The 20,522-nt window shown below is 37.4% G+C and overlaps 1 protein-coding gene across 4 annotated transcripts in view; it reads left to right on the top strand.

The window, feature by feature from the left end:
* Positions 1–20,522, top strand: part of CRCP (CGRP receptor component) — a 46,352-nt gene that overhangs the window by 2,928 nt on the left and 22,902 nt on the right. For 3 of the 4 annotated variants that reach the window (XM_047089316.1, XM_047089317.1, XM_047089315.1), the window contains exons 2-4: positions 4,612–4,648; positions 9,113–9,211; positions 14,614–14,708. In XM_047089316.1, the coding sequence (XP_046945272.1) occupies positions 4,612–4,648; positions 9,113–9,211; positions 14,614–14,708 (231 nt within the window). The remainder of the gene's footprint in view (positions 1–4,611; positions 4,649–9,112; positions 9,212–14,613; positions 14,709–20,522) is intronic. The other variant, XM_047089318.1, reaches the window with a different exon arrangement.

Below are 20,522 nucleotides of genomic sequence, written 5' to 3'. Positions count from 1 at the left end.
ATGGACTATCTTCTCTATAATCCTTTTGAGATCATGTCAGAATTCCTTCATTTTACAGCTGGAAATACTGAGATTTAGAGAAGTTAGCTGAACAGGTCCTGTAACAGGACTGGAAAGAGGATATTTTTTTGCTAGCTCCCGAGAGAATGCTACAGATTAAACAGTTCATTGACTTTGAAGGCTGCCCAGTTTTCTTGTACTTTAGTTTTTCAGAACGTGACTTGAATCAAAGGTTGAACATAGGAGAATTTGAGCAGTTCTGTTCATCATTGCATGTGTAAATTAACTGTGTGGCAGTTAAAAGGTGCTGTTTGTATGTGTATGTGTGTTTCTAAAGAAAGGTCTGCCAATAGATCATTTTGTTCTGTTTATTCAGAATTCGATTTTCCAAAGTAGTTGTTTGCATCCCTTAAATGACTCAGCAAGTTAAGCAAAATTACACATTACATTTCAAATAGCAAGTCAACTTCAGTCAACTAATTCATTACTTAAGGAGATTAAGTAACTCCTACATGTAAATATAGATTCAAACAATCTTTAAAATTCACTTGGAATATTTGCTTTAAACATCTGTGTAAATAAAATCAGTACTAGTTTAAGTCCTTTAGGAAGGAGAATATGAAGTTTTGTGTAGGTGGGGAGTTTCTAGAAGTCTGAATGCTTGTGAATGTATTACATAATACTGAAGTGTAAGTTATATAGAGAGCAGATAATTCCTGCTCAGTAGAAACAATGGCTTGTAAATATATAATTGACAGATTATAGTCACCCTAAAAAACATTGGAGGAAAATGCATTTTATGTCCTTAATTGTAAGTTATACTACTGTCTTTTTTAACATTATAGAATTCTTTAGTTTTACATTTCCATTTTTCTCAACTTTTTAGTTTGAAAAATTCCAAACCCATAGAACAGTTGCAAAAAGAACACCATAAATACCTTTATACCCTCTATCTAGAGTCACCGTTTGTTAACATTTTGATATATTTGCCTAATCTCTCTCTCTCTCTCTCTCTCTCTCTCTCTCTCTCTCTCTCTCTCTCTCCACACACACACACACACACACACACACACACACACACACTCTTTACTGAATCATTTCAAAGTTGGAGATACCGTGTCATTTTATCCAGTCATAAAAATGTATTCTATTTAACTGCAATACCATTGTCACACCCAGGGAATTTAGCACTGATGTACCAGTATCATTAAACTACAGCCTATATTAAAATTTCTCCAGTTGTCCCAACAATGTCATTTTAGCTGGATTTTTTTTAACCACCGATTCAAGATCCTTTCAAGAATCATACATTTTTAATTTTCATACAACTTGTAGTTGTCATAGTTCTTTAATCTCCTTTAAGAAGTTTCCTAACTTGTTTTTGTGACACTGACATTGTTACAAATGACATTGATATTTGAAGAGTCTGAACCATTTGTTTTAAAGTATGTTCCTTAACTTGGATTTGTCTGGTTATATCCTCATGACTGGATTCAAATTAAAAATTCTTTGACAGGGTTGCTGTAAGGGATGTGTCTTTCTCAGTGCATCACATCATCATTGGTGCTATTAAATTAGATCATTTGATTTAGTTGATGTCTGTCCAGTCTTGCCATACCCTGGTCCCAGCAACCTGCCACTTAGTGGTGGTTATAGTAGGATAAAAGCTTTTTAAAAAAATTTATCAATATATACATTTCATTCAGGAATTGAAATGAACATAGTCCGTTTTATAAAAGGTAGATATTATTATGCCCATTGACATTTTAATTGAATAAAGGAAAGCCCAGCACATATTGGCATTTACTCTATTAGTATTTACTGGGTAAAAAAATTATTTATCTTCCTAATATAAGAATAAATTAGTAAGTCAGCTTCTGCCAACCAGAATCTCTAAGATGTGGTACTTGTTTAAACATCCATTGTTCTCCTGGCCCCCAAACACAGGTTCATTAAAACACATGTACAAGAGAGTGTCTCTCCTTTGTATATTGGTTTTAGTAAAGACAAATGATGTTCTTTGGCTTCTTGCGTTAACAATATCGGCTCAGGCAGTGGGGCAATAACTTGGAATAGCCAAGGACAAATTTCCCAAGGCATGGGATATTCTCCATGACAGAGGAGAGGCCATGATTTGGAAGTGAAGTTGTAACAGTGACACCTGACCCCTTAGCCTTGAGGAAAAATAACATTTGTATTATTTTCCAGTCTGTTCCAGCAAGGGATCTCTTAGTTACAGTGTATTTTAGGGCAAACAGGGAGTTTTAACTCAATTTCAAGCAAAGATAGGAAAAAGCCTAGTGGGCTGACTTCTTGATTGAGTAGGCAAAGATGACATGTGGTTTCACTTGTCATTTTCAGTTTTTTTTTTTTTTAACGTTTATTTATTTTTGAGACCGAGAGAGACAGAGCATGAACGGGGGAGGGTCAGAGAGAGGGAGACACAGAATCTGAAACAGGCTCCAGGCTCTGAGCTGTCAGCACAGAGCCCGACGCGGGGCTCGAACTCACGGACCGCGAGATCATGACCTGAGCCGAAGTCGGCCGCTTAACCGACTGAGCCACCCAGGTGCCCCTGTCATTTTCAGTTTTAAGTAAAGCATATCATATACACTGATTCTGCATATCCTTCCTATGTTAGATTACTTTTCAGTATGATATTCTTTGTGACCTGAGTGCAATTGTGGTTATTTGGGCAAAGCAACACTTTTTGTGAAATCTCAGCTATTTGTTGAATGACCAGTAGCATTTGGTAAGGTTCACATGTTGACTCGATTAGAGCTGACGTCACTGTGCTGCTGACCAAAGTCCCAGGTCAGACCCTTATGGTAGCCACCTGCTCGTTTTCCGTTATTGATTGACGAGGGAAATCACCCACCTCTTTGGCCCACGTTTTTGAAATTTTATGTGAGCATTTTCATTACACAGCTCTGCTCCTGGTTTAATAACAAACTGTAGTCTTTATTATACATTATGTCAAGTCCAGACATCCTCCTGAATTTTTAGGATTCTGCATTACCGATTTCTATTTGTCCAGTCTCATTTTTCTTTTTTTTCTTTTAATTTTTTTTAATGTTTTTTTTTATTTTTGAGACAGAGAGAGACAGAGCATGAACGGGGGAGGGTCAGAGAGAGGGAGACACAGAATCTGAAACAGGCTTCAGGCTCTGAGCTGCCAGCACAGAGCCCGACGTGGGGCTTGAACTCACAGACCACGAGATCATGACCTGAGCCGAAGTCGGCCGCTTAACCGACTGAGCCACCCCAGGAGCCCCTCAATTTCATCATTTATAAAGAAGGAGTCCTAATAATTCCTACATCACAGGGTTTTTAATGAGAATTCAGTGAAGTAGTATCTTTAAAAACTAATAACCTTCCACTAAGGAGGATCTTAATACCAGGAATGAGGCTACACTTCAAAAATTTGTTGTCTCATTTCATCCTCCTAATAGCTCTGTGAGGTAGGAAGAAGTTATGGTTGTAACACAGGCAGTGGTAATAGATGGCATTTTGAGTACTTACTGTGTTCTAGTACTTTACATATTTCAGTTTAGTCCTGTAAATAATCTCATGTGGTTAGTACTATAATTGTCATTTTATGGGTGAGGAAATTTAAGCACAAAGAGGTTAAGTAATTTGCCTAAATTCACAGAGCTCTAATGTTCGGTGGAGCTGGGTTTAGAATCCAGGCTGTCCTTCTAGGTACTAGTTTAGCCCCATTTTTTATTTTAAATGGGGAAGCTTAGGAGTGTTAATAAACTCCCTAAAACTCCCATACCTTATAAGTGTCAAAGCTAGAATGTGAACCCAGATTTTTCAGGTTTCATAACTGTGTTCTTAATTATCACAATATACTGCCTCTGGACTGTTAAAAACAGTAAATATTTCTGATGTGGTATTGTAGAATGGCTTGATTTTAATTGAATACAAGTCACATTGCTGTGCTCACTTGTACATGAAAGATGACATTTTGCCTTGATCACAGGGGTACCACGCTTTTGACCACTACTTGACACATGAACTCTACTTGTTGAATTGATACAGAAGATGAACACCTTTGTGGATATCTAGCAGGATTCCTGACATTGTTGGGATTCCCAGCAGCTATGTTAGTGTTAATGATTCCATTTCTGGGGATTCAGCAGGAGGACTTGCCTGCCCAAGATGTTGATAACTGGTGGGAGTTAGATGGTACTGGGGAAAGGCTGTGGGATGAGACAGCACTGTTTCTCCAGTTAATTCTAGCACCCTCACTGTTCATTGACACCCCTTTCCAATCCTCTGGTTTTGCCCCATGTTCTTCCCGCAATTAACTTCTCTCCCAGATGACTGACTTAACTTCTGCCTATGTAGACTAAGGGTAAGCATTGTGTTTTGGTCACCTACTTAGTAATGGATATGTGATATACTGTGGCTGTAAATAGGGAAGTTTGCTCTGAAATTGTTCATTGCCAGCTAAACCAGTAGGACTTAGGACATTCTCAATTTTAGGTTTATAGTCCCTAAATTCCTGAAGTGGACTACTGAATCTTGACACAGGTATTTTACAGATATTTAATTTCCACAAAGGAATGTGTGCCCAGACTGACAACAATTTACTTTATTTTCCAGGAAGGATGCCAATTCTGCTCTGCTCAGTAATTATGAGGTAAATAGCTTTGAAATAAACTATTATAGTTTCCTCTTTGGTAGTTTGTCCTCTGCTTCTGAAGATTATTGAATTAGTTTTAATTAAAAATGACTGAATTCATTTGGATTTTCCACTTTAAAATAGGACAGATGGCACCATCTGGTGGACCTTGGAATTATTATAAGCTTGGTAAATTATACATAGTAATTCAGGGAAGCTGGGAAGACTTTATAGTAGGCAACCTTCCCCAAATCCCAAAGATTTTAGATTTTCATTTTATATGCCTTTATGGGATGGAAGCATCTATTCGGAACTGTTTTCTGTCTGTGAAAGTTTTCCATTGAAATACTTAATGCCTTTTCCTAATTACCACTTTTTGCCTATAAAATGCTTTTATGTTATTATTTTGATCCCCATAATAGTCTCATAAGTATTAACACCATACTGAAGATGAGTGCTTAGTTGATGCATCATTATGAATAATTTAGTAGGAACTAAAAGATTTGAAATCTGGGGACTTGAGGGTTGGGTTGCTGAAGAAAGGGAGGAAAAAAGGAAAAAAGTTGGTGAGAGAGAAGATAATAACATTATTTATTTTTGTCTACCTTCTATTTTGCCTGTGTCTTGTTTGGTACATCTGATAGGTTAACTCTGGGTGTAGAAAGAACGATTCATACATTCACGGTCAAGTTTTCATTTTCTAGAATATCAATTCATGAAAACTCTAGGAGATTGGAGTTTCCATTGTGTGATATGAAGATAGAAGATAGTGGAATTAACACAGTTGGCCATACTCCTTCCTTGAGTTGTTGCTACTAATAATAGGAAGGAGATGGTTGTGAGTCAAGCCATCGGCTTTTAGGAACTTCCTTGTCCAGTTTGGATTCTGCTGGGTATTTGGGTGTTTTATCCATTGGGGAAACATTGCATTAATTGGAGCTCATGACACTATTGCTGAAAAAATAATGACAGGTTGCATTGTATGTAGTATGCTCTATGAGCCTATACTTCCCTCAGTTCTCTGGTGTAATCTCTAAAACAGGAAAGCTGTATCTCCCCCCCCCCCCCCCATGCTCCTCAGCGCTAACACACGTTTTTCCCTTGTCGGGAGAGTTTACTTCCAACGTTCTATAGCATTATTATTATTATTTTTTTTTTTTTTTGGTAAAATTTGTATTTAACTCTTGCCTCATAATTTTTCTTTTTCAGGTATAAATTTAGTAGATTTTCATTTTATTGAAGCAGAATCCTGTTTTTTTTAAAAACTTAGTGCAAAAAAATTTTTTTTAGGTTTATTTATTTATTTTGAGAAAGAGGGGGAAGGGGAAGGGCAGAAGGAGAAAGAGAGAATCCCAAGCAGTCTCTGCACTGTTAGCATGGAGTCTGTTGCGGGGCTCAGTTTCACAAACCAAGATCATGACCTGAGCCAGTATCAAGAGTTGGATGCTCAACCAACTGAGCCACCCAGACGCCCCTATTTGAGGAACTTTTTGAGGAACCTTCGTACTGTTTTCTATAGTGACTGAACGAAATTACATTCCTACCAACAGTGCACACGGGTTTCCTTTTCTTCACATTCTTGCCAACACTTACTCTTTCTTGTCTCTTTGGTATTAGCCATTTTAACAGGTGTTAAGTGATAGTTCATTTGATTTTTTTGATTTGCATTTCCCTGATGACTAGTGATTTTGCATCTTTTTTATGTGTCTGTTGGCCATCCATATATCTTCTTTTGAAAATTGTCTATTCTGGTCCCCTGCCCATTTTTTTTTTTTTTTTCAACGTTTATTTATTTTTGGGACAGAGAGAGACAGAGCATGAACGGGGCCCTGCCCATTTTTTAATCAGATTGGTTTTTGGGTATAAGTTCTTTATATATTTTGGATATTAACTTTTTATCAGATAAGTGATTTGCAGATATTTTCTCATCTAGTAAGTTGTCTGTTCATTTTGCTGATGGTTTCCTTTGATGTGTCTTTTAGTTTGATATAGTCCTACTTTTTTATTTTTGCTTTTGTTGCCTTTGCTTTTGGTGTTAAAAAAAAAAATCATCACCAAGACTGATTTCAAGGAACTTACCTCCTTTGTTTTTTGTAGGAGCTTTATGGCTTCAGGTCTTACATTCAATTCTTCAATCCATTTTGAAGAATTGAATCCATTTGAAGAATTTTGAATCCATTTAATTTTTCTGTGTGGTTATGTGGTAGTGGTCCACTTTCATTCTCTTCCTTTTGACCAGTTTTTCCAGTACCTTTTTTTAAATTTTTAAAATATGAATGGATACCATTTAATCCTTAAGGCAATATCTTTTTTTTGAAGTTTATTTTTATTTATTTTGAGAGATAGAGAACAAGTGGGAGAGGGGCAGAGAGAGAGAGGGAGACAGAATCCCAAGCAGACTCCATGATGTCAGCGCAGAGCCCAATGTGGGGCTCGAACTCCAAGAGTCTGACTCTTAACCCACTGAACCACCCAGGCTCCCCATCCCAGCACCATTTATTGAAGAGGCTGTCTTTTCCCCATTGTATATTCTTGGCTTCTTTGTCAAAAATTAACCACAGGGATGCCTGGGTGGCTCAGTCAGTTGAGTGTCTTGCTCTTGTTTTCAGCTCAGGTCATGATCTTGTGATTGGTGAGTTCAAGCCCCTTGTCAGGCTCTGAGCTGACAATGAAGAGCCTGCTTGGAATTCTCCCTCTCTCCCTCTCTCTCTGCTTCTCCCTTTTGCGCTCTCTCTGAAAATAAATAAACTTAAAAAAAATTAAGTAACCACATACGTGTGAGTTTACTTCTGGACACACTGTTCTTTTCCATTGATTTATATGTCTGTTTTTATGCCAGTAACAATACTGTTTTGATTTCCGTGGCTTTGTAGTATAATTTGAAATCAGGAAGCATGATGCCTCCAGCTTAGCTCTTCTTTCTCAAGATTGCTTTGACTATTCAGGGTCTTCTGTGGTTCCATGAAAGTTTAGGATTGTTCTATTTCTGTGAAAAATGCCATTGGAATTTTGATAGAGATTGCACTGAATCTGTAGATTGGTACAGATTGCTTCTTTCTGGTAGTTCATTATTATCATGTATACATGCAATAGATTTCTGTATATTGATTTTGTATGCTGTAACTTTACTGAATTTATTTTTAGTTCAGTTTTTTGGTAGAGTCTTTAGGGTTTTCTATATATAGTATCCTGTCATCTGCAAATAGTGACAGCTTTACCACTTTCTTTCCAATTTGGCTGCCTTTTATTTATTTTCTTGCCTAATTGCTCTAGCAAGGACTTCCAATACTGTGTTGAATAAAAGGAGCAAGAGTGGGGCACCTGGGTGGCTCAGTCAGTTGAGCATCCGACTTTGGTTCAGGTCATGATCTTGCGGTTTGTGAGTTCAGGCCCCACATCAGGCTCTATGCTGACAGTTTGGAGCCTAGAGCCTGCTTTGGATTCTGTGTCTCCCTCTCCCTGCCCCTCACCCTCTTATGATCTCTCTCTCTCTCTCTCTCTCTCTCTCTCTCTCTCAAAAATAAACATTTAAAAAAATAAAAGGGGCAAGAGTGGCATCTTTGACTTCTTCCTGATTTTGTAGGAAAAGCTTTCAGCTTTTCACTGTTCAGTATGATGTTAACTTAGGGCTTGTCACATATGGCCTTTACACATTGGGTATGTTCCCTCTCTACCCACTTTTTTGAGAGTTTTTATCATAAATCGATGTTAAAATAATTTTTTTTAATGTTTCATTTTTATTTTTGAGAGTGTGAGTGGGGGAGAGGCAGAGTGAGAGGGGAATAGAGGATCCACAAGTGAGCTCTGTCCTAATAGCGGTGGGCCCAATGTGGGGCTTGAACTCAAAAACCAAAGATCATGACATGAGTTGAAGTCAGATGCTCAACCAACTGAGCAACCCAGGTGCCCTGGATGTTGAATTTTAGAAAATTCGTTGTCTACATCTATTGAGATACCATATTTTAGGAAAGTTTACTTTCAAATATTAATATATTTTTGAGATCAGAGGAAATTAGTGATATGGTGTATATTAATAAGGAAACATTTGAAATATTTCAGTAAACTAATGAATTTGGATTACTTGACTTAGATAAAAGCATTTTTAAAATGTCAGATGCTTCTCAGACTCATATTTGCTCTAATGAAGAGTTAAGGGGAGGGTTTGAAAGAAAAGACGTACTATTCTGTTTATCCTTCAGAATCATTGACCTTAAGGGGTGCCTGGGTGGCTCAGTCCGTTAAGCTTCCGACTCTTGTTGGTTTTGGCTTGGATTGTGATCTCATGTTTCGTGAGTTTGAGCCCTGAATTGGGCTCTGCTCTGACAGTGTGGAGCCTTCTTGGGATCCTCTGTATGCCCCTCCCCTGCTTGCTTGCTCCCTCTCTCTCAAAATAAATAAATAAATAAAATAAACTTAAAAAAATCATTGCTCATGAAATACATTTCTCACATTTACTCAGAAAAATCTTTTATCACTTCCTAGGTGTTCCAGTTACTGACTGATCTGAAAGAGCAACGGAAAGAAAGTGGAAAGAACAAACACAATTCTGGGCAACAGAACTTGAATACTATCACCTATGAAGTAAGCCTAGGCTTGTCGAGGGGCTACCGAAACTAGCATTGAGGGGTTGGTTTATTCCAGGGATGACTGGCCACCAAATCATGACTGACTCTTACTGATTTGAGTAGTTTTACTCTAACCCAGTTTTTATTCTGTTCATGCAAGTGGAGGAAATTTGGCCAATGGTGAGGTTAGCCAATGACAGAGTTAGAGGGAATAGTGAAAAAAAAAGACTGTCCTCAATTCTAACACCATTTGCGAGTCAGGGATCCCTAAGACCACCCTTGGGTTCAGTAATTTACTGGAAGTACTCAGAACTCACTGAAAGCTATTACATTCACAGTTATGGTTCATTACATGAAAAGGATACAGATTAAAATTGACCAAAGGAAGAAGCATATGAGGCAGATTCTAGGAGAAATGCCAACACAGAGCTTCTATCCTCCTCTTATGTGGGTGGAGTCAGAAAATGTTTGTCCTCTAATGTGGGTGGAGTCAGAAAATGTTTCTCTTGAAATCAATGTGTGATAATACATACAAAATATTGTCAACCAGGGAAGCTCAGCTAAACTTCAGCTTCCCAAATTTTTATTTGAGTTCTGTTATATAGGCATGATTGAATGATTGGTTGCCCGTTGTAGTTCATCTCAGCCTCCAGGTGCACTGATTCCGCATGACCCAAAGCCTCCACCCTAAGTCACATTGTTAAGACTATTCATTATGACATAAGACCTCCAGAGAAAGATACTCCTATTAAGTATAACATTGCCTCTCAGAAGCTGAAGGCAAAGGCCAGACCGTCTCTTTGGGCAAAGCTCTATTCTATTCTATTCTATTCTATTCTATTCTATTCTATTCTTTTCTTTTCTTTTCTTTTCTTTTCTTTTCTTTTCTTTTCTTTTCCTTTCTTTCTTTCTTTCTTTCTTTCTTTCTTTCTTTCTTTCTTTCTTTCTTTCTTTCTTTCTTTCTTCTTTCTACGTTTATTTATTAATGAGAGAGAGAGAGAGAGAGAGAGAGCATGAGCAGGGGAGGGGCAGAGAGAGGAGGAGACACAGAATCCGAAGCAGGCTCCAGGCTCCGAGCGTCAGCCCAGAGCCTGACATGGGGCTCAAACCCACAGACTGTGAGATCTTGACCTGAGCTGAAGTCGGATGCTCAACCAACTGAGCCACCCAGGTGCCCCAAAGCTCAATTCTTTATTGCACAAAAAGTGATGTTTTTTATTGTAAAAAACTTAGGAAGTACCAAAAAGGATAAAGAAGAAAGCTAAAGTAATTTATAATCTAACATCTAGTTGACATTTTGCTATGTTTTCTTCCAACCTTGTGCTTTATCCTTAAAAAAGAAAGTTTAAGCTATTATATTTGTTATATATGATGTTTGATTTTTTAAATAATTTTTAAAAAAGTTTACTTTTATTTATTTTGAGAGAGAGCAGGTTGGGGAGGGTCAGAGAGAGAGGGAGACAGAATCCCAAGCAGGCTCTGCCTGATAGTGGTCTCGAACTCATGAACAGTGAGATCATGACCTGAGCCAAAATCAAGAGTCAACGCTTAACCGGCCGAGCCACCCAGGTGCCCCTGTGATGTTTGATTTTTATATCTGTCATTTTAATTTATGTTTTGGCTATTTCCTTTCAAATCTGATTTTGTCTTTATAAAGGGTTTAGTTTTTATTTTTTTTAACTTTTATTTTTTTAACATTTTATTATTCTTTTTAAAGTTTATTTATTTATTTTGAGAGAGAGAGCAGGGGAGGGGGCAGAGAGAGAATTCCTAGCAGGCTCCACACTATCAGCACGGAGCCTGATATGGGACTTGAACTCATGAACCGTGAGATCATGACCTGAGCTGAAATTGAGACTTAAGGATGCTTAACCACTCACACCAGTCAGAGTGGCCAAAATGAACAAATCAGGAGACTATAGATGCTGGCGAGGATGTGGAGATACGGGAACCCTCTTGCACTGTTGGTGGGAATGCAGATTGGTGCAGCCATTCTGGAAAACAGTGTGGAGGTTCCTCAAAAAATTAAAAATAGACCTACCCTATGACCCAGCAATAGCACTGCTAGGAATTTACCCAAGGGATACAGGAGTGCTGATGCATAGGGGCACTTGTACCCCAATGTTTATAGCAGCACTCTCAACAATAACCAAATTATGGAAAGAGCCTAAATGTCCATCAACTGATGAATGGATAAAGAAATTGTGGTTTATATACACAATGGAATACTACGTGGCAATGAGAAAGAATGAAATCTGGCCCTTTGTAGCAACGTGGTTGGAACTGGAGAGTGTGATGCTAAGTGAAATAAGCCATACAGAGAAAGACAGATACCATATGTTTTCACTCTTATGTGGATCCTGAGAAACTTAACAGAAACCCATGGGGGAGGGGAAGGAAAAAAAAAAAAAAAGGTTAGAGTGGGAGAGGGCCAAAGGATAAGAGACTCTTAAAAACTGAGAATAAACTGAGGGTTGATGGGGGGTGGGAGGGAGGGGAGGGTGGGTGATAGGTATTGAGGAGGGCACCTTTTGGGATGAGCACTGGGTGTTGTATGGAAACCAATTTGACAATAAACTTCATATATTGAAAAAAAAAGGATGCTTAACCGAGTGAGCTGCCTAAGCACCTCTAGTTTTTATTTTTATTTACTTTGTTATTTTAGGGGGAGAGGGGCAGAGAGAGAGAGAGAGAGAGAGAAAGAAAGAAAGAAAGAAAGAAAGAAAGAAAGAAAGAAAGAAAGAAAAAGAATCCCAAGCAGGCTCCATGCTAAGGGGCTTGATCTCATGATCCTGGGATCATGACCTGAGCTAAGATCGAGTCGGACGCTTAACCAACTGAGCCAACCAGGCACCCCAGGATTTAGTTTTAATTATCTTTATCTTTTCAAAGACAAAATTAAACCTGGGTTAAGTTACCATAATCCCTTTTAAGGAATTTAAGGGGGGGTTTAGTACGTTTGTCCCCATTCCTCCCTGTCTGGTTTTGTTCATCTAATGATGTGTTTGAAATCCCATCATTCATTTATTCACTCATGTTCTTTTACATTGTATCGTTCATCCATCTCTTTAAAAAAAAAATGAAATGTTTGTAATTAGTTTTACAGCCAAATTTCAAGCTGTCAGGTGCTCTTCTGCATGCTTAAATCAGTCTAAGCTCACTGCCACTCTATTACATACTCATTAAGCTCTTGCTTTTAATATGTGGTACCTTAAGGAAGGTTATTGTGGTGTTAAGGGTTTTGAGACTGTTTATACTTGAGAATGTATTTCTCGTGTTTTTTTTTTTTTTTTTAATTTTTTTTTTCAACGTTTATTTATTTTTGGGACAGAGAGAGACAGAGCATGAACGGGGGAGGGGCAGAGAGAGAGGGAGACACAGAATCAGAAACAGGCTCCAGGCTCCGAGCCATCAGCCCAGAGCCTGACGCGGGGCTCGAACTCACGGACCGCGAGATCGTGACCTGGCTGAAGTCAGACGCTTAACCGACTGCGCCACCCAGGCGCCCCTATTTCTCGTGTTTTTAATGTGAATGACCCCTCATCTGACTATGGAGTTATTGGCAAGGCTCTGTAGGTATTACTTGGTCTCTTATTGTTTGTCGTTGTGGAGGAGTCTGAGACCAACCAGATTTTTGAACTTGAGAGAAACTCTTATGAGGTTACTGTTTACTTTTCAGGCTTGAAATTCCCTTGAAGTTATGTCTAGGTGGGATTCTCTCTTTTAAAAAAAGTAAGAGCCTTTTATTTTGAGATAATTTTACAGAAAAGTTATAAAGATGGTGCTAAGAGTTCCCATATGTCCTTCCCCCAGGTTTCCTTGATGTTAACATTTTATTTAACCATGGTACAATGATCAAAACTAAGAAAATTACACAAACATTTTATTCAGATTTTCTCAGTTTTTCCATTAATGCCCTTTTTCTGTTCAAGGATCTGATTCAGGATGCCATTTTGTATTTAACATGTTAAATGTTAGCATGTCTCCTTATATCCTCCCGTCTGTAACGGATCCTTAGTCTTTCCTCAGTCTTTCCTCATCTTCCATGCATGATCTTGACACTTTGAAGAGTACCAATGCAAGTCTTTTATAGAATGTCCTTCAGCTTTGGTTTGTTTGATGTTTTCTCATGATCAAACTGAAGTTACAGCTTTTGGGGAAGAATGCCACAGAAGCGATGTGCCCTGCTCAGTGCGTGATACAGGGTACATGATATCAGTGTCTTGTCACTGGTACTGTTAACTGAGATCACTTGATTACAGTGGTATCTGCCTGGTTTCCCCACTGTAAAGTTACTGTTTTTCTGTTTATACTTCGTATTCATTAGAAAGGAGTCACCAAGTCCAGTCCATTGAAAGGTACCTCTTGAAGGGAAGGGTATCAAAGAGTTTGAGGACATATATATTAAAACTATCACAGTGTTAATAAATATTTGGGGAAGATGCTGTGAGGCTATGCAAATATCATATTTCTCCTTAAGCTTTTGCCCATTGATTTTACTATTCATTGGTAGGTCTTTCCTGCAGTAATTATTACTGTGGTTCAATTGCCTAATGGTGATTATTTCCCTCATTCCTTCCATATTTAACACATAGAAATCTTCTGTAACAAACAATTGTTCCTTCTCATCCATTTATTTATTTACTTATATCTGTATGGATTTGTGACTATTCTTTGGGTTTCATGTCTTTAAAAAAATTGTCTGAAGGGGCTCCTGGGTGGCTCAGTCGGTTGAGTGGCAACTTCTGCTCAGGTCATGATCTCACGTTTCATGAGTTCGAGCCCCACATTGGGCTTGCTGCTTTCAGTGTGAAGCCTGCTTTGGACCCTCTGTCTTCCTCTCTCTCTCTGCTCCTGTCCCACTTGCACTCTCCCTTAAAAATAAACATTAAAAAGAAAAAAGAAAATTGAAATATAACACAATTGTCAGATTGAGGTTTTTCTTCTTTTTTTTTTTAAGATCAGGAAAGCTTTCTTCCTGAATGTCATTCATTATTCCTGTTCTAGCTACTGATTTTCTTTTTGAGGAATTCCCATTATATGAAGATTAACTCTCCTGAAGGCATTTTTTTATAGAAGATTGTCTTTTATTTTTATTTAATATTTTTTTATTTTTGAGAGAGAGTGAGAGACAGAGTGAGCAGGGGAGGGACAGAGAGAGAGGGTGACACAGAACCTGAAGCAGGCTCCAGACTTTGAGTTGTCAACACAGAGACTGACGTGGGGCTTGAACTCACAAACTATGAGATCGTGACCTGAGCTGAAGTTGGACACCTAACCGACTGAGCCACCCAAGGCACCCCTATAGAAGATTTTGTAAACAAAATTTTACAATACTAAATTATAACCATTGTCTTCCCTTTTTCTCATTCAGATTTTTTTGTCTTATGCATTTTCTTTTTAAAATTTTTTTCGTAGACATTAAAATATATATCAAAAACACCATGCAGGCACCAGAGTCCTGAGATTGTCAGAGAGTTTCTCACAGCAATGAAAAGCCACAAGTTGACCAAGTAAGTAAAAATTATTTTAACTAGGAAAAGTGTGACACATAATGAAAATGATAGCTTACAAAAACCATCCTTAGCATTGGTGTATTTCTATTTAGTTGGGTTTTGAATCATAATTAACACACAGTGCTCTTTTACAGTAGGATCATGGTATCATAGACCAGACAGCTAAGACTTAGACACAAGTGTCTTTCTAGAGCCAGGAACAGAATGTAATGTAAAAAATCTTTCTTTGTTTTTTGTTGTTTTTTGAATCCCAGTTCTATGAGCTGCCCCATAACCCCTTTCTAGCACTCAGGCCAAATTGGTTAGAAATGAAGTTCACAAATTACAGTGCTCTTTATAAAGTTGATCAGTTAAGTCATTTGTCATTTGTGTTTACTTGGGGCAAAAATGGGTTGATAATATTGTCTTCCAGGGGCTTGATTACTTTTCCTGGTTACTTTCTTTCTTTCTTTTTTTAAATAGGAATTATAAACATCATTAAAAATTGGATTAAGATTAGTTTATATGAGAAGAATACTAACCCTAGTCTTTTAGAATTAATACCAGAGCTGATAAATCCCATAAGCCGTTGTCATTCATTCAGGATAATTAATAATTTTCTTTTGAGGGAAACATTGGTGTTATTTCAGACACACGGGGGCTACACTGTCAATAAACTAAGTGACTTCTCTTGCCTCTCCAGGTGAACTCTGAAGGCAGTCATCTTTCAAATGTGTGTTTGTGTGTATATACTTTGTTTTTTCACTTGTGGTAAAATTTATCATCCTAACCACTTTTAAGTGTGTAGTTCATTAGTGTTAAATATATTCACATGTTGTGCAACCAGTATCCAGGAGTTTTTAATCTTACAAAACTGGAACTCTGTACCAATTAAATAACTCCCATTTCTTCCTCACCCCAGCCCCTGACAATCACTGTTCCATTTTCTGTTTGTATTCTTTTTCAAGATTATTTGGATTGTTTAGGGTCCCTTGGGATTTCCATATGGCTTTTTCTATTTCTGCAAAAAATGTTATTGGGATTTTGATAGGGCTTATGTTGAATCTGTAGGTTGTTTTTGGATAGTATTGACATCTTAACAGTGTAAAGTTTTGCAGTCCACAAACATGGGATTTCTTTCTGTTTATGTCTTCTTTAAATCTTTCAGCAATATTTTATAGTCTTCAGTATACAAATCTTTTACCTCCTTGGTTAAGTTTATCCCTAATTATTTAATTTTTTTCAGTGCTGTTGTAAATGGAATTGTTTCTTAATTTCTTTTTCAGATTGTTCATTATCAGTATATAGAAACACAACTGGTTTTCATGTGTTGATTTTTGTATCCTGTAACTTTGCTGAAATTGTTTATCAGTTCTAACAGTTTTTTGTTGCATCTTTAGGCTTTTCCACCTATATCATAGTGTTGTTGTCTGTGAACAGAGATAATTTTACTTCTTTTTCAGTTTGCATGCTTTTGTGTCTTTTTCTTGTTTAATTCCTCTGGCTAGGACTTCCAGTACTATTTTGAATAGAAGTGGTGAAATCAGGGACGCCTGGGTGGCTCAGTTGGTTAAGCGTCTGACTCTCTTTCGGTTCAAGTCGTGATCTCATGGTTCGTGAGATTAAGCCCTATGTCAGGCTCTGCACTGATTGCCTGAAGCCTGCTTGGGATATTCTCCCTCTCCCTCTCCCTCCCTCCCACCCTCTGTCTTTCTCTCTCTCTTTCAAAATAAATAAACTTCAAAAAAAAAGTGTGAAAGCAGTCATCCTTGTCATCTTCCTAATCTTAAGAGAAAAAGCTTTCAAACCCTTGCACCATTGAATAGATGTTACCTGTGGGTTTTTTGTATGTGGTCTTTGTTATGTTGACGTAGTTTCCTTCTATTCCAAGTTTGCTGAATATTTTTATCATGCAAGGGTATTGAATTGTGCCACATGCTTTTTCTGCAACAACTCAGCTGATTAGGTGGTTTTTTTTCCTTCAGTTTTTAGTGTGATACATTACACTGATGGATTTTCACGTGTTGAGCAGTTCTTGCATTCCATGAATTAATCCCACTTGGTCATTGTGTGTAATTCCTTAATAAGCTGGTTGGGTTAATATACTGTTGAGGATTTTGCACTAACTTAAGAGATACTGGTCTATAGTTTTCTTGTGGTGTCTTTATCTGGCTTTAGTATCAGGGCAGTCTTGGCCTTATAAAATAGAAAGTGTTCTGTCTGCTTTAATATTTTAGAGGAGTTAGAAGATTTGGTGGGGTTTTTTTTTTGTTGTTTATTTTTTTAATATTTGACACACTGTATTCTTTATTTATTTTAAGTAGGTTCCACGCCCAATGAGGGGCTTGAACTCACAACCCTGAGATCAAGGGTTGCATGCTGTACCAACTGAGCAGCCAGGTGCCCCTGAGAAGATTTGGTGGTAATTCTTGGTTAAATGTTTGCTAGAATTCACCTGTGAAACCATCTTGTCCTGGACCTTTCTTTATTTGAGGTTTTAGATTATTCATTAAATCTCCCTACTACTTATAGGTCTATTGAGATTTTTTATTTCTTCATCGAGTCTTGGTAAGTTGTGTCTAGGACCATATGTATGTATTTTTGAGGGAAGATTATTTACTTGTTACCCAAAGTCATTCTTGTTCTTTGATGTATTATAAGCTTTAAGCTTAGAAACTTGTAATGTTTGTGGGCGGGGGGGGGGGCGGGGGGGGGGGAAGATCAGAGAAGATCTTCCTTATTAAAAGCCAGTATGAATTATATCGGATGAACCAGGGAAGTTTCACGTCTCTACCTTACATTCCATTTATTGAGTCCATTTAATGTTCGTGCATTTAACACTCTCATTTAATTGTAATTTTCAAAGCAGCCCAATGGACTGCTGTTACTGTATAGACTCTACTGCAGATGGGGATATTTGAGTTCGTTATTTCAGCTTTCTAGTTTAACTTTGTCCTTTTTGGCTGTCTTTGCTTTTGGTTCCTGAATGATAAAGTGCTGTTGTTATTCTACCTGTTACGATGAAATCACTTCATTCCGACTGATCTAAGTAAATCAGTCTGTCACCTCTTTGAGTTCTCATTTTTTTCTCCAAACTCTTTTAGTGGGGAGGCCAAAATGCAAGAAAGTAGACTTTGTGAGAGCACCTAACGATGTAGTCAGTTGAAATTATTCCTTTAGTCTAAATGCTTTTTGGCCATTACAACCTTTAATATTGATAAAACAGATTTGAAGCAGGTTGTGTTTACAATGAAAAGAGCAGAAGCTGAATCCTCACTGGTGTTGTGGCTTTATTGCCTGCTGTTGGTACACAAATATTATGGTTAATATTTGTGGTGTTTGAAGTAGTCAGGGGTGCCTGGCCTTTTTTGGTAGCTGAAAATTATTTTAAGAAATACACAAAATCAGGGGGCCTGGGTAGCTAAGTCAGTTGAGCGGCCAACTCTTGGTTTCGGCTTGGGTCATGATCTCATGGTTTGTGAGTTCAAGCCCCACCTTGGGCTTTGTGCTGATAGTGCGGAGCCTTGCTTGGGATTCTCTCCCCTTCTCTCTGCCCCTTCCCTGCTCCTTATGCTCTCTCTGTGTCTCTCTCAAAATAAACTTAAAAAAAAAAAAAAAAGAAGTATTCATAACCAGATGGTTCAGAAATTGGAGTTTAGCTCTGAGAATAGACTAACTTCCAATGGAAATGTTTCTATAGAATATGAGGGAAAGGGAAGGTGAGAAGACAAAGTCTAAGTGTAGGAAAAGTAAGGCTTTGGCTATTTTATATAAACTGCCTCACTTAATCCTGACAGCCAACTCAGTGTTTTACAGATTAGTGGGCTGAGGTTGAGATAAGTTACATATGTGCCCCAGATCAGTCACAGAGTGAGTGGTACAGCTTACCCAAAGTTTCATGTTGTTTTTCTGAGAAAGCTAGTTAAGTGTGTGTATAAAGATAGTAGACTCAGTGAGCCCTATGGTTGTCCTTGTTTGGGTGTTGAGAAGGAACTTTTTCTTCTGGGGAAAAATAACATAGCTACTCTTCCAACAGCCGGTCAAGAAAATTTTTCACTCCCAGAAATTTTAGAGTAACACTGGATTCCTATAAATATTTATTTTCAAATGATTTATCTTGTCATTAATATATAAGCAATTCATGTGTATGGCAGATCGGTTTCATCACCCCCAGAAATTATCTCATTATGTCTTGTGTAATTAATGCCTTTCCCTGTGCCCAGTGCTTGGCAGCTGATCTGTTTTTTTTCCTATGAGTTTGCCCTTTCCAGAAATCATGTAAATGAAATAATACAGTATATAGCCTTTTGAGTGTGTCTTCCTACATTTGCATACTGCATTTGTGCTTTATCCACATTGTTGTGCATTTATTCCGTTTTATTGCTAAGTAGTATTCCAGTGTATGGATATACCGCAGTTTGTTTATTCACTAATCAATTGAAAGACATTTGAGATGTTTCCAGTTTTTGGCAATTATGCAGCTACTGTAAACACCATCTGTGTTTTTGTGTGAGAATAAGTTTAACTCTAAGAAACTGCCAAACTCTTTTCTAAAGTGACTGCACTATTCTGCATGCTCTCTAGCCAATGTAAGAGAGTTCCACGAGTACTTGGTATTTTTAGTAATTTTTAGTTTAGCTGTTTATATTGGTTTGAAGGGGTATCTCATTGTGGTTTAATTACATTTTCTTGGTAATGAATGAGTGTTTTATTTCACATATCTTGGATGAAATGTCTATTTAAATATTTTGCCCATTATTTTGTTTTTATTACATAATTTTGACAGTTCTTTGTATATTCTGGATATAAGTCTTTTGTTCAGTATGTAATTTGCACATATTCTGTCCAATTTGTGGTTTGTCTTTTCATTCTCGTAACACTATCTCAGAACACAAGGTTTTGATGGAGTCAAATTTATCTATTCTTTCTTCTCTTATGCATCCTGCCTTTAATGTTTTGTGTAAAAACTGCCATATCCAGGGTTACAAAGATTTTTCTCTTGTGTTTTCTTCTAGAAATGATCCATTTGAGTTGATTTTGAGGGTATGTTGTGAGATAAGGGTTGAGATTCAGTGTGTGTGTGTGTGCGCGTGCGCCTGCAAATTTCAGTGTTTCAATAACATTTGTTGAAAATACCACCCTTTCTTTGTTGAATTGCCTTTGCAGTTTTGTAAGTCATCTGTTGATTCTGTCACTTCATTCTGTAATCTGTTCCATTGATCTATGTGTCTATTCTTTTGCCAGTGTCACACTGTCTTAATCACTGAAGCTTTGTAGTAAGTGTTGAATTCGAATAGTATAAGTTCTTCAACTTTGTTCTTTTCAAAATTGTTTTGGCTTTTCTGGTTCCTTTGCCTTTTTATATAAATTTTCAAATCATCTTATTGATACCTAGAACAGATCCTGCTGAGATTCTGATTGGGATTGTATTACATGTATATATCAGTTTTGAGGGAGAATTGATATGAATATTGAGTCTTCCAATCCATGAAAACAGTGTATCTCTCCATTTATTTAGGAGTTTAATTTCTTTCATCACCGTTTTTGTGGTTCAGCATACAGGTTCTGCACAGTTTATTAGATTATACCTATGTATTTAATAATTTTTGGTGCTATTTTAAATAACACTGATTTCTAGATGTTCATTGCTAATGTAGAGAAATACACCTGATTTGTCTGTATTGATCTTATGCTGTACAACCTTGCTAAATCCATTTACTAATACCAGGGGCTTTTTTATTTTTTAGCACGTTCCTTGTGATTGTTCTTTGTAGACAATCATGGTATTTGTGGATACAGACTTTTATTTTTTTCAAATCTTTTTGCCTTTAT

Source organism: Lynx rufus, unplaced genomic scaffold (assembly GCF_022079265.1).
Source record: "Lynx rufus isolate CCGP_SWC_20201006 ecotype Redwood Valley unplaced genomic scaffold, mLynRuf1.p SCAF_27, whole genome shotgun sequence".
NCBI classification, from domain to species: domain Eukaryota; kingdom Metazoa; phylum Chordata; class Mammalia; order Carnivora; family Felidae; genus Lynx; species Lynx rufus.
This window is presented reverse-complemented; position numbering and strand designations above follow the sequence as displayed.